At 32.5% G+C, this 15,103-nt stretch overlaps 2 protein-coding genes and 1 long non-coding RNA gene across 3 annotated transcripts; all 3 read right to left on the minus strand.

Moving 5' to 3' along the window:
• LOC104724978 lies at positions 575-2,136 on the minus strand. The gene is made up of 3 exons (XR_757815.2): positions 1,811-2,136; positions 1,534-1,641; positions 575-1,093 (listed from the first exon to the last, which is right to left on the minus strand). It is a non-coding gene; the product is annotated as an uncharacterized LOC104724978 (long non-coding RNA).
• LOC104724979 lies at positions 5,309-6,336 on the minus strand. Its single transcript, XM_010443560.2, has 3 exons — positions 6,153-6,336; positions 5,751-5,798; positions 5,309-5,602 (listed from the first exon to the last, which is right to left on the minus strand). Exons 1-3 carry the CDS (start codon positions 6,271-6,273, stop codon positions 5,499-5,501), a joined length of 273 nt encoding a protein of 90 aa, XP_010441862.1. The 5' UTR covers positions 6,274-6,336; the 3' UTR covers positions 5,309-5,498.
• On the minus strand, positions 8,394-9,160 carry LOC104724980. Its single transcript, XM_019232351.1, has 2 exons — positions 8,969-9,160; positions 8,394-8,686 (listed from the first exon to the last, which is right to left on the minus strand). The coding sequence occupies exons 1-2, from the start codon at positions 9,084-9,086 to the stop codon at positions 8,589-8,591; spliced, it is 216 nt and encodes a 71-aa protein (XP_019087896.1). The 5' UTR covers positions 9,087-9,160; the 3' UTR covers positions 8,394-8,588.

Genomic DNA, 15,103 nt, shown 5'->3' on the forward strand with positions numbered 1-15,103 from the left:
AACTATTTTGAAAAAGTGAGATCGATGTCATTTTGATAGAAATCGCCGGTTCTCATGATGCATAGATTTTTTTTTTTTTTTTGTGTAAAATATTTCAAAATCACACAAAATTTAGTAAGAAAATCTCATAGAATCTCATAGAATTACATCTCATTTTCCAAAAATAAAAATCTAAAAAATCTAAAACACAATCAAATCTCCTAAACATCTCCTAAATCTTTCAAAATTCTAAAATATTAAAATCTTACCAAATTCTTTAAAATATAACTTGAATACCTCCTTCTAAGTTGATTTTGAAACCCATTCACATTTCACATTTTAAAACATAACTCATTGAGGTCCGAACATAATTATTCCTTTTATGGAACTCGAATACCCGATTGCAAATTTCCGGGTTATTTTGTTAAAATAACTCAAATCAAGATCATTAAAAGACTCATTTAACCTTAATGACTTGTCTTATGTTAAATTTCGCAGGGGCATTTTTGTCCAAATGTAAAGTTGTACTTCTTTTTTACTAATATAAATATATATATATATATCTATATTAAATTTAATAAGTCCAAAGGTTTTGACAATTTTGTAACACGTTTAATTGGTTAAGGTTTTTCTTTTTAATTCATGTATTTGTAGAGGATCGTGTGTACATTTGTTTTTGATTTTTTTTAACTAAAATTAAAATAAAATCTGATGTGGCTTTATATTATTGGACAGATAGACTTTTGCTTTATAGGATAAAGGATTAATATATCTGTAAAATGACATTAATTTAGTGATACAATGTGGGTTAAATTTATATTTAATTATTATGTTAACACTACTAATATTAAAATATTAGTTATATTTTGAACTGATCTAATTAAACTTGTGTGGAACAATACTTATTCCACGATATACCGAAAACTAAATAATAGTAATACATAATTCAAAATTTCTTGACATGTGAAGGCAGAAAAAAAAAATTCACACACACACACATACGATATATTTAAACACTAGTAACCGAAACTGGAGTTAGTGGTTGCGACGACTACCTTGTCCACTGCTTGATGCTCCTACACGGCTACACCCATTTGGCTCATAAATCTTCTTTCTAAAAATCATATTACGAATTGAAGTTATCCGCATTAAATATATTATCTTTATGAAAATTGTTTATTCAACGTTTTTTTATATTCCAACTAGTATTTTAATTTACTCATATTTGTTCCATCCAAAAAAAAAAACATCAAACCTTACACAGCACAAGATAAATCATCTACCAATGGGAGATCATAGGCTCTTTCCACCAAATATTTAAGTTAAATTATATAGGAGAACAACTTATTTAAAACACCCAAAATATTACATAATTGATTCTTGAAAAAGCATAATCATCTGTAGAACTTATAGATTCAAATTATTTGAATGAGATGATGACTGAAAGTATACTAATCAATCTCCTCCATTATTAAAAATAAAAATAAAATAAACAGGAATGAGTAAATTTAGAAAATTTTCCAAAAGAAAGTGAATAATTGAAAAAGAACATACCATTACCCCCTCCTCCGCCTGGAGCACGCGGACTGGTTGATGGTAGTGTTTTGGAAATTTTAATAATTCCTATGGCACTTTTGGGCTTATAACCCATCATTCTCCTCCCTTCAAAAATGTTTTGGAAATTTTAAATTCGTAAAACCAACTTAACTCAATTTTAGTTTCTCGAAATTGTATACATGTAGATAGAATACTATTTTAAGAACTACAACATCCATTAACACTTAGAAAACCTTATCCATACTTTGATGTTATATAATAACTAAACACTAACCGGTGAGTGAGATTTCATAGTGAGAAGGAAGAGCAGATTCGGCGCGACAAAGGAAGGTACAAAGAAGCAAAAGCACTATGAGCCTATTACTTTCCATCTCTTTCTCTTTCTTTATTTTCTTGATTCAAGCCTATTATCTACATAGACTAGAAAGCAGAGTGAATTATATATAAGGGTGGAGAGAGCATGCAAAGTTCGACGAGGAGCATAAAAGATGATAAACCCAAAAAAATGTATATAATTTTTGATGGAAAAATTATAAGTTTCTCCACTAGTCAATTTTTTTGATTAATTTGATCTTCTGAACAAAATTTGATTCTCCTTGTTTTCTCATTGACATTTTGTTTCTTAGAAAGTAGTGATGAATATAAGTATTAAGAACTTGAGATCTGATATAGGACCCAGTTTGATCTGACCCGAATATTATCTGAAACTTTCAGATCAATATTTGGATTTTAGTACATAAATAATTTAAGTATATATAATATGCTATACTAAAACGTAAAAGTTGAGCTCTCTACATTTTATTTAGACTTTTTTCTTTAATACTTATGTATTGACAAATTAATTGTTTTTGTTTGGCTTTTTATTACTTTCGTTATTACTTCAGTGACTAGTATATTCGTGATTTTGGTTTCTTTAATGATTCGTACCCGTGAGTATTCGAAGTGTTTTAATAGATATCCGAATCAAAATACCCAAAATACGTTTGAGTTCAAATATATAGGCCCTCTAAATTATCTTGAAGTTTCACAATACTTGATGTGTTATCTCCTTAAAGAAGCAATAAGTTAAAACGTCCCACCATTCGTAATATAAAATCACATGTAGTGTAAGAAATAGAATCATGAATTCCATCACTAGACCTCGAGAAAGATTGGTAACCGATCTACTATCTTGTGTAAGATATTTATTGCAACCGGAAGATGCAGCACGAATCGCTTTGGCAAGACCCGAAAGTATGAACTCTGTTTCTGATGCAAAATTAAAAATATTCGTAACTCATCAAGAATTGGTTCAAGGCAAATCAAAATCAAATTACAAAGAAGTTTGTAGAAGACAATCAATTCATGGCTATATCAGGAAACTGTCTAGATACAAAAAATCAATTTCCATCAATGATGATTGATAAAATCTCTCAAATATATTCTGATTGATTTATCATTTATGTTATTAATTTGATTTATTTTGTATTTATGTTAATAATTTGTAAATTGAGCCTATATAGCTTAGGTTTCCATTCATTGTAAAGATATTGATTTTTTTAAAGAAAATAAAGAGAGAGTTTCTCACTATTAAATGTTAGACTTTTATTTTACTTGTCTTTTTTAGTGTGTAAGATTCCTTTAAAAAAACAAGTAAAATCTTTATCATTGTGTGCGATTCAATTAGATATTGATTTGTGTTCTTATCACAAAGTTATTCCGCAACTTTGTGTGACGAACTTCGATCTATCATTTATCTTCATCCTATCTGAGTTAGTTAGAGAGGTCTTTAGACCATCTAATGATTCATCCTTATTTTGGTTCAATATCATTTTGTAGCCAAAGCTCATATCATTTTCAAGAAGGATAGAGATTGATGCAATCCTAGAAATATTCATGACCCATATAGAATTGGTTCAAGACAAATCAAGATCAAATTATAATGAGGTTTCTAGAAGACAATCAATTCATGGCTATATCAAGAAAGTGTCTAGATACAAAGAATCAATCTCCATCAATGATGATAAATCAAATCACTTAAAAAATAATTGTAGATCGATTGATGTAATTAATTTGATTCATTTTGTATTTATGTTAACACTATAAGAAAACACACTATTTGCTTACTTAAAAAAACGTCGCAAACAGCTACTTTACAACTATTTAATGACTATTATAGATGGTCGCTAAAAAAATGGTTGCAAAATAAGTGTAACATCCACGAACCAAATTATGGATTTTGGGAATGGGTGTCGATCGACACCAAGGGTAGTGCCAATCGACACCAGCAATTTCGGGTTCGTCTGGATTGATTGAATTTAAAAATTATATTATTTAAAAACTTTTTAAAAACTAAGAACTTTTAAAAGTTTTAATATTTATAAAAATTAAACTTTTAAATTTTTTAAATATTATAATATTTTTTTTGTAACTTTTTTTAAAGTTTTAATTTGATCAAATAAAAAACCGGATCAAACTGAATAAAACTTTTAAACTTGGACGCTTGATAAATCAAGCTTTCCTGCTCATTCGTTGTTGGAAGCATATTAATCTTATTTATACTGGCTCTGAACCATCGTCTAAAAATTTTCTAGCCGATGTGGGATATTGTGCATAGTTCTTTTATTTTCATAAATTTAAAATTTTTCTTTTTCTTAAAAATTTTGGAAATTTAAAAAATGTTAATGAATAATAATAAAAAGTTAGCAGAACTTTTTTTTGTCAATCAATGAATTAAAGTAACTGGAAATTATATAATTATATTAGAAGTTTTGAATTTTTTTTCTTAATTATGAAAACTATTCTAAAAAACATGAAAGTAAGTTTGAAAAAAAAAATGAAGAAGTTATTGGAAATACTTTGCATATGTCCTCTTTTTCTCTCATTTCTAGTGGAGGGAAAATTATCTCATATCTCCACCCCTTTTCCTCCGAGAGCGAAGGAAAGACATTCCATCACATTTTTTCATTGTTTAAAATTTTAAAACAAAAGTATAATTTAGTATAAATATGTTTATTCACTTTTCGATAGTAATTTTTTTTTTGATATGAAAAATATTATTTCACTTTGCTATTCCATGAAGTCGGATTTTTCTACTAAACCACAAAAACTCCAATTTTCAGAGCATTGTTGGTTGAAGGAATTTGTGTTCCGACTTCCGAGTGATGCATGATTTCCCCTCACCTTACCTCCAAGATCGTTGTGCACTCTAAACAGTTTCCATGTTACCTTGAATTACTTGGAACAACCTGTTTTTCGAATCTTGCATCTCTTTGAATTTTGTTTAGCATTACTGAATCACTATCAGTCGGCTAGCTGGGTTATGGAATCTTCCATATCTTTTTAGGTTAGCCCAATTAATTAATTATATAGTAGTTGGTTTTTGTTATGTAAAAACACTTGTACATGTGATATTTGATATTGCCTAGGTATATATGAGTTAAACATCTATATAATGTGAATTTGCTCTACTACTTTTATGGGTTTCTATTTTCAGAAGTTCTTCCTTTTTATATGTGAATTAGCTGAAAAAAGGATAAGAAGAAAATGAAAAAATTTAAAGAATGGTTCACAAAAAATAAGTGGCATAAAATATCGTAGATATATATTTGAATAGGAACTACTTTCAAAGTAATTCTTAAGATTCAGTATACTTATGAGACTAGTTTGAAGGTCAAAATTACTGTCTTAATTTAATTCTAGAACGGGCCTCAAGAGATACTTGGGGTTTTGTTACTTTCTCTTTTGAGAAAATCTACATATTTTATGATTCTCAAGAGTCACGAGCAAGAACTACGGAAGAAAAATCTATTTTTGTTCTATACATTTTGTTAACACTTCATTATACATTGATGATGAGATTAAAAAACCTTACTTGAAAAACACACAACTGAAAGAGTTACATTTGTAGCTATATAGTTTTTATTTTTCAAAGCCCTATATGAAGGCCTCAAGTTATTGGAATGATAATAATTGTCCGAAAACTATGGAGGAGAAACTTGATCAATGCTGCCACCACCATGTCCACTATGTGATGATCCTGTAAATATGTCACTGTTTGGCATATAATACGTCTCCAACTTCTTCCCTACAATATTTTTAATGTACATTGAAGATTTGAAGTTAGCGATGTATATAACGTACATGTAGATCAGAATTATAGGAAATCTCGAAATGATGAAGTGAGTAATTTTTTGACAAGAAAACAAGACTACAATATTAATACTACAATATACCTTCTACGTGTATGCTACCATCCGGGTTATACGCCATCATTCTCCTCCCTGCACGCATATTACTAAAATTAGATATATTAGAACATCGAGGAAGTATTTATTCATAATATATCATATATGCCTCTCCTTCTTTCTTTCTTTCTTTCTTTCTTTCTTTCTTATAAAGACTGTATAGAAAACAAGATTCGATTTGGTGTTGACTCGTTTAGTCATGTACTTTTCACCAACTCCACAAATGTAAACGATCCAAAGAAAAAGCAGATAGTTGAATACGATATATATATATCCGCGTTCCTATACTTTAATTCAGGGTATAAATAATTGACTAATTTCTAGTTAAATAATTAACCAAGTTTTTTTTTTTTTTTTGAACAAAGAAATAATTAACCAAGTTATACTAACCGGTTCTTGAGATTTTCTCATGATGAGAAGGAACAGCTGATTCGGTACGATAAATGGAGCTGCAAAGAAGAACCACAATGAACAGTACTTGACACAATTTTGTAGAAGTTTTGTTCCCCATGACTCTTTAATTCTCTCTCTCTTCGTTTATTAGTTTTTGCTTTCTCTATCTCCATTATGTTGACTCAAGCCTTTTCGAGTTTTATAGGCTCAAATTATTTAAAGAAAAATTATATATGTTATATATTTTTTACTGTTAAGATTTGTTTTCTAACACCATTTGGGTGCATGTGACTACTTTCTTGTTGTTTTCAAATGTTCAAAACAACAGTGCGTATCAATTTCTATATGTTTGTTTCTTTTTTCACAATGGAAGTAAAAATTAACTTAACATATATATGATGTTAATATATATTTATATTAACTATTCACTTTACAATAATAATTTGTATATATAATTCTAATACCAACTAAAAGATATATCAATAAATTTGATTGGATTTTAATTGATTAATTTGATTTATTTCTTCAATAGTCTTGATTTTTTTTTCTATTTTTACTGTTCAGTTTTCTATTTTTTAGAAAAATACTCATACTGTCTTCCATTCTATAAGTTTTGATTTTATGTTTGTTATTCTTACATTTTATAATTAGTGAATACTATATTTTATAGCTAAAAACTGGGGTTAATTTCAAATATAGATGTTTATGATTTCATGTATACGTGCAAGTTTGTAATCCAAATTTGAATATTTAGTGATCTTTATATTCATGTTCATAACATCTCATTATGAAGCATGGCAGTATTGTAGGTTGATATTAATTTATCGTCAAATGATTTTTTTTATAAAAAAATAATTTACATTTGGTTTAGTTTATTTACTTTAAATACCATTTCACTAATAATATATTTTTGTACTTTTTAAATAATTTATTTACATTTTCTTTTGTTTATACACTTCAATTTTTCAGTGATAATATATTTTTGGTTTTAATTATGGCTTTTTGAAAGCTTCAAAACGAAAAAAAGAAATAAATATCAAACTAACTATGATAGAATATCTATGAAATATTAACTCGAATTGTATTTTGTAATAGTGAAATATTAATATTTTTAAATAAGAAGTGCAATATTCAAATCTTGTTTTTTTGGCTGAAATAATTTTATTTCATGACATGAACGCTTTCGTAAGTGAAATAAATACATGAACGCTTTCGTACACTTTTTGTTTTGACTTTATTTTTAAAAAGAGAAATACATTTTACAGAAGAAATTAGGAGGGGAACAAGACACATAAATGCGTTTGGCATTTTGATAAACGACATAATACAAAAAGATATTAGATTTTAAAATACAACTGTAAGTCGAGTTAATCTTAATAGCACATTTATTACGAACGGTGACCAAGTGCAATGTTTTTAAAGATCACGATGACCCTTTTGTTTTCTGATGACCTTTCATCTTTAACAAAACGATTTTTTATAATAATAGTATAGACTGTATAATAGTCAACTAGTCAGTTGACGACAAGAACAAAATAAAGTCCACTAGTCAAGGCTGTGAATTTTGTCCATGTCTGTAGCCGACTCGTAAAAATATCGTAGGTACACAGAACCGTATCCTCATGACAAAACAAAGTCTACTAGTCAAGTCTCTGCATTTTGGCCGTTTCTTGTAGTAGCGAAGGGAAGAGGAGTGTCTTGTTTGTGGAATCGTACCAGTTCGTTGTAATGGAAAATTCTAAACATATATTTGTATTTAGTCCATAGAGATCAATATAAGGTTTGTCCTAATGATTTGTCTACATCCATACAATATTGATACATCAAGGTTATGAATCTGGAAATTTTTCTACGTTAACCATGATTAGTTCTTTAATTTTTTTTATCACAGAATCATATTCATCAATTAGATAATCAAATCATCAGTTATTAAGTAGCTGTAAAAAGAAAAATATATATCATCAGTTACTGTAACCTTCCATTTATATATAACTATTGTTATTAACATTCTTATATACCATGACTGTTATAAACTTCCTGAAGGATGAAAATCTCCGTAACTATACTAGTGGAGACTCTCTACACCATCCAAATAAGTATAGAAGAACCAACTAATTACAAAGAAGCAACGTGTTAAACGTTCCAAACCGGATTTAACCGTGTCTCTGCGTATTTGCATTATCAGATCAAAATATGCCATCATTCATTCAGCCACTACTTTCGAGAGGATTTGAAATATTGAATCCACGACTTTCCCAAATGCTTTGCACAAGGGTATTATGCATTAGACAAAAGACGTCTTGGCCAACAAGCATGACTTGTAATTGCGGAAATAAACATTTTATTCATATATCTCATTATGATAATTAATACATGTGTAGTTGAAGCCAAGTAGATTCGATAGCTATCATTAAGATGATGGAGAAATGGAAACTAGGGCTTGTTTATACCACCACCGGCTTGTCCACTGATTGATCCCCCCAAATCTATGTTACTATTGGTCTTATAGATACTCATCAACCTCCTTGATCCTGCAAAAAGAAACAGATTAAGTAGTGTATATATATATGTATATGTATGTAATCAATAAAAATAGGTGTGCAGTCCAATTAAGCTTTAACATTGGCGTAGCTCTTCCATAAGATAAGTTACTTCTTTTATAGTAAAGAAAACCTATGTTGTAATTTTATCAATAAGAATAATAATCTCACAACCTCGAATTATGATATGGTAATTATAGTCCTGAAATTAGTATGGAATTTTCGTATATAAAACATGGTTAATGAACAAAAGATATGTGAGAAGAGACTAACCGATCATCGAGAGTGATTCTTGTTGAGAGGGAAGAGCACACTCCGTATGGGTTGGGACCCAAAGAACCACTAGAATAAACAACACGACTCCCAATTGTGAAGCACTCTTCGTTTCCATCTCTCTCTCTCTCTCTCTCTCTCTCTCTCTCTCTCTCTCTCTCTCTCTCGCTCTTTGATGATACTTTGTTTAATTTGTTTATACGAATCGCCTATTTATATCCCTAATAATAAACTAAAAGTTTTAGGAAATAACCAAAACACACACACACAAAAAAAGATGTTCGAAGACTTTTTTTTGCCGTACCGACTAACCCATTCATACGAGTTATTTCCAGCAAATATTTCATTCGAATACACTAAAATTACTTTCACAAAAATAAAAAATCACTTAAAAAAAATTATTGGGAACAATTATTAAATAATACGGTTAGAATTATTGTGGGTGTTCGAGAGAAAACAATTAGACATACACACATAGTGAAATAATATCATTAAGACAAAAAAAAATTTTGATTAAGACGGTTAAAAGATAGTTATGATTATAAATGATTGATCATTGATGACTAGTGGTTGAATATTAGCTATTAATATTTAAAACATACGGATCGATGCAGAGCATATATTTTCTTTTGGTTTATATAAATTTTAAATTTTAATCGTCTATTGGAATGAATATTTTAATTGTCTATTTGGAATTTTTTTTGGGACAAATTTGGTCTATTTGGTTTATATATCAGTTTTGCCTTCCGTTTCCCATTCGAAAGCATCCTTTGCCAACGAATCAGCTTCGATATTGTTTGATCGGGATGTGAAATGGAAGGAAACGTGAGTAAAAGAAAGAGAGATAGTCAGGATATCGCATAGAATCCCATAAAGCTCCTTTGGATGGATCTCCAAGTTGATAGCTTTGACCAGATTCATCGAGTCGGAAGCAAGAGAGAGATGGGTTATCCCCAAGGTTGTAGCTGAATGTAAAGCTCTTAGGATTGCCATGCCTTCTGCTACAAGTGGTGATTGCACATTGAGCACCGGGTCAGATCCTTGATCAACGATTTCTCCACGATGGTTAGTGAAAATCCAACCCAGTCCTGCTTGCTCGTTCGTGTTCCAAGCCGCATATGTATTGCTTCTTCTAGAGGGATCAGATCTGATGGATTTTGTGGCTTCGGAGGAGGTTTTGTTGTGATCTGGTTCTGTGTCCACTCTTTTTCCTTTACAACAGCTTGTGTAATGATCTCCTCAGGTTTAAAGTGTCTATCTTCGAAGATCCTCTTGTTCCAATTGTGCCACATAGCCCAGAAGATCCATGGGATGAAGCTTCCTTCACCAAGTCCCAGCGGAGGTAGACACTTTAGAAGTTTGGTTGCATTGAAGCCCTGTTGGAAGTTAGAGAGCTGGTCTATATCCAGGGTACCCTCACAAGGTATAATATCCCAAATATGTCTTGCGCACCGACACGTGAAGAACAGATGCAGGATTGTCTCATTCTCTCCACAGTGGATGCACCTGGCTTCCGTGTTGACTTGGAGATTCTTAAGGTTCTCTCCCACTGGTAGCGCATCTTGTATGGCTTTCCATAGGAGGACTTTTATCTTAGGGTTACATTTGATTCTCTAGAGTTTAGCTTTCCAGTCGTAAGTATTAGAGTTCAGGGGCTCAAGGGTGCATCTATCTTCACCGTGTAAAGCTTCGTAGTATCCAGATTTTACAGTGTAAATTCCAGAACTCGTCGGAAGCCAAGCCCATTTATACTTGCTACCCAGTTTGCTGGGTCGCAGACTGGTCACTTTCTGTTCGTATCCCGGGATAGTCGAAGCAATCTTCTCCATGTCCCATTCTTGCGAGCCTTCTTTTAGTAGGTCTGCTAGTTTTTGCTGCTGAAGCTGTTCATTTACTGGACCCATGGGAACTTCTGGTTTTTCTAGTGATATCCAAGGGTCCTTCCAGAGGAGGGTTGATTGTCCATTGCCAATAAGTCTGCCAATATGAACTTTAAGGAGATCTCTTCCCACGCAGATACTTCTCCAACCATGTGACGCATTACTTGGTACTGTGCTATCTAGGAATTGAGAGTTTTGGCAATATTTTCCAAGGAGGATTTTAGCGAGTAGGCATGATGGGTTTGAAAGGATTCACCAACCAATTTTTGCTAGCAGGGCATCATTAAACTTTTGTATGTCTCTGAATCCTAGTCCTCCCTCACTCAACGATCTTGTCATTTTCTTCCAAGAGATCCAAGACATCTTCCTTTTGTTTGCAGGACCATCCCACCAGAACCAAGTGAAGGCAGCTTGGATACTCTTACACAGGGAGGTAGGTAATTTGAAGCATGTCATAACATAAGAAGGCATAGCTGTCAATACCGATTTGAGGAGAGTTAGTTTGCCTGCGGTGGAGAGGAATTTGGTAGACCAGCTCAAGACCCTTTGTTTGATTCTATCGGTGATTGAGGTGAACATGTCCTTTTTGCGTCCAAATAGTTCCGGTAGTCCAAGATATTTTCCATGTCCTCCTTCATGATTTATTTTGAGCTCTTGTTTAACCCGATTTTGTACATCATTTGTTGTCTTTTTGGAAAAAGTGATTGCAGACTTTTGAAAGTTTATTTTTTGGCCTGATGCTTCTTCATACCTTTGTAGAATGGATAGGAGGGTTTTGCAGCTTTGTTTATCTGAACGGGAAAAGAACATGGTGTCATCCAGAAAAAGGAGGTGGTTGACACGAGGACAGTTATGAGAACATTATCACTGATAGCCCGTTGGAGGACGAAAGCTGATTGGTTTTTAGTAGCCCTGGAATTAGATCGGATTATTCGGATTTCGGATTATTCGGTTTGGGAGATATAGAAACCGATTAGGATCCGACAGCTTTTCCGGATCGGATCGGATCGGATCCATTCGGTTTCGGATTGGTTTCTATCTTTTTTTAAAAAATCCGACATTAAACCAAAAAGAAATTCAAATCGGTTTTAAAACCGGTTTAAAACCGAATTATACTGTAAAAACCGAATTATCCAAAACAATTTCATGAGGAATTGAGGATCATTAACCATTCAATCTCTAAGATACATGTGGACATTTGAAATGTCACATTTCCATCGGATCATCAAGACATAAACCTAACAAACATTAGACAACCCAAGTACTAAACATTTCAAGTTTCAACTTATTCAAATTCAAACCATAAAACATAACAACATTGACAAGTTTCAACTTATTCAAACTGAAATCAGTTCCAATGAGAAGGACTGAGGAAAACTGGAAAACAATTAAACATAACCAAGGCAGAAACAGTTCCAAACATTCAAACACAAAGACACTCTTCAATCTTCAATAAGTTCGATCATTCATCTCTTGATCAGTCCAAATATCACATTTCACCTGTGTATAACGATTACAAAAAGAAATAAGATGCAGGGACCTGATTCAAATGGACTCAAAAGGGTGTTTGTAAAGCTATTTAACAAGACAAGGTTCACATTTGAAAGAGACTTGTTCAAACCTCTTTTGACTTCTATCAGATCAGAAACTTCAACATTCATCTTCACAGCTTGCATAGAGACTTAAACTCTGAAAAAAAAATTAATGAAGACAAAGTTAATACTTAAATGCACAATTGAAAAGAGGATATAATGAATAGAACAACTTACCTTTCTCAAGACTATCCTGCAACTCAATCTCAGCAAGCATTTGCTGAGTTGTAATCACTTTTTTCTCATTCAACCGAATCTCACTCTTTAACCACTGCTCACTGCACATCCGAACCTCAATCATGTAGTGAGTCAAGCAACTCCTAAATGGGTCTTAAATCCTATTACTATTGCTAAAAGCTGATTCAGATGCAACAGAAGACACTTGCATAACAAGTACATCCTTTGCTATTGAGGCTAGAATAGGATACTTAGGACTGTTGATCCTTCAGATATAACTCCAACTCTGAACTTGCATCTTGAAAACCAATCTCATTAACCAACTCGTTGTACATAGTGTCCACCCTTTGATATTCGATATCACTGTCAAAATCCATTTTCTGATTCAGATCACCTTGAGACTCATGTCCACTCTGAGATGATGATGCAGTTTGCGGCTGAGAGCTTGATCAAACTGTTGTCGCATTATACTCGTCAAACAGCTTTCCTAGAACCTCATTAACTGCTTTAGTAAGCTCCTTAGATTTTGCACTGTCTTTACCATAGAGTATATCAAAACAAAGACTTGCAAACTTCATTTTGTTCCTCGGATCAAAGACACTAGCTATGATCAGCATCTTATTTAGCTTCTTTGATTCATCCCAGTACTTATTGAACTTATCTCTCATAGCCTCTGCCTTTAGGCTAAGCTTCAGATCAGAATTAGTGCTCAATGCCAATAGATTCCTCTCTATTGTTACAATTTCATTGTAAAACTTGTAGGAGCTAACAATCGATGATGCTGAAACTACCAAGGTAGAGTTATAGAAGATGACTAAAAACCTTACTAACCTTTCAATTTCATCCCAATTATCTTTACTTGGCGGCCCAATCCTCTTTTTCCCTTCATCGGTTTCACATAAATAATCATTATACAGCTTATCTTCAGCCTCCATTCTATCAAAAGCCAACCTGAACTTCAATGCTCTTGTTAACATCAGATAAGTGGAGTTCCATCTTGTTTTGCAGTCCAATGATAAACTCCCTCTTGTCATCTTTCCTAACTTAACTTTCTGCTCAAACGCTTCAAGCCTTTTACTAGAAGCTCTAACATATTGAACACCATTTCGAATAGCCTCCACATTATCACTAAGCTCATGTAAACCATCTTTCGCAATTAAATTAATAATGTGAGCACAACAACGTAAATGCAGGAACTTACCACCTAACACCATTGCATCATTTCCTACTAAGCTGAATGCTTCCTTAAACTTCTTCATAGCATTAGTGTTGGCAATGGCATTGTCAACAGTGATTGTGAAGATCTTCTTTATCCCCCATTCAGCCAAAGAGTCAAGAAGAACATAACTTATAGTTGACCCTGTATGGTCAGAGACATGCTTAAATCCAATTATCATCTTGCGTAGGCGCCAACTTGCATCAATAAAATGTGCTGTGATGACCATGTAGCTAGCTACAGTCGTAGGTGCAACCCATATATCTGTTGTTAGAGAAACCCTTTGCTTATTAGCTAGCTCCATCATTTCTGCTTTCTTCTTCACGTAAGCCTCCAAAATATCTCTTGTTGCAGTTCTCCGAGATTGAGGTTTGTAGAGTTTAACCTTATTGCAGAAGTTTTTCCAAGCCAAACTTTCAATAAACGAAAGTGGCAATTCACCAAGAACCAACATCTCATTAGAAGCTTCTCTAAACACATCCTTAGTAACTATGGCCAACTGCAAACCATTATCATCACTAGGACTGAGAACATTTTGAGTCTCACTTCTGGTTTCCTTTCATGTCTTGTATTGCTTGCAGAGTATAATAATGACAGCGACATCTATATTTTTTCCAGGGGATTCTTGTGAAATGATCCCATACCCATGACCTTTGTACCCTAGATGCCTTCTTCTTCTTTGTCTGAACCTTAGGAGCTAAACCATCTGCATCTGCTTGTTTTTTCCTTTTGGACCCAGTTTCATGACCAACTTCATGAGAGTCTACTTCTTCTCCATCCTTTTCATTGTCATCATTTCCGGGTTGATGTGAGCAAGAATCGATCTGTAATAATGAAGACAAAGAGAGACACACATTAGACAACAATCTACAAGTTTACAACAAAGAAAATGAAGAAAAATAGAGACACGCATTAGACAACAATCTACAGTTCTACATAGCACACTAGAAACTAGAAATGTACCAACAATACTCAGAACAAAGAAAAAATACATACCAGATGAGCTTGAAAGAGAGAAACGAAGCTTAGAACAGTTAGACACATTAGACAAACAGAGCTTAGACAGTTAGACACATTTGCAGAGACAAAAGGAGCTTAGACAACAAAATAATACTAAAACAGAACTAGAGAAAGAACAGAGAAAGACCAGTTTCATAAATCATCATCAACATTCAACAACCTAAGATCAAATATTCTGTCTCAAGGTTTCATAAATCATCATCAACATCAACATTCAACAACCATAAACAGAGCTCATCTTAAGATTTAA

This window comes from Camelina sativa, chromosome 11 (genome assembly GCF_000633955.1).
Source record: "Camelina sativa cultivar DH55 chromosome 11, Cs, whole genome shotgun sequence".
NCBI classification, from domain to species: domain Eukaryota; kingdom Viridiplantae; phylum Streptophyta; class Magnoliopsida; order Brassicales; family Brassicaceae; genus Camelina; species Camelina sativa.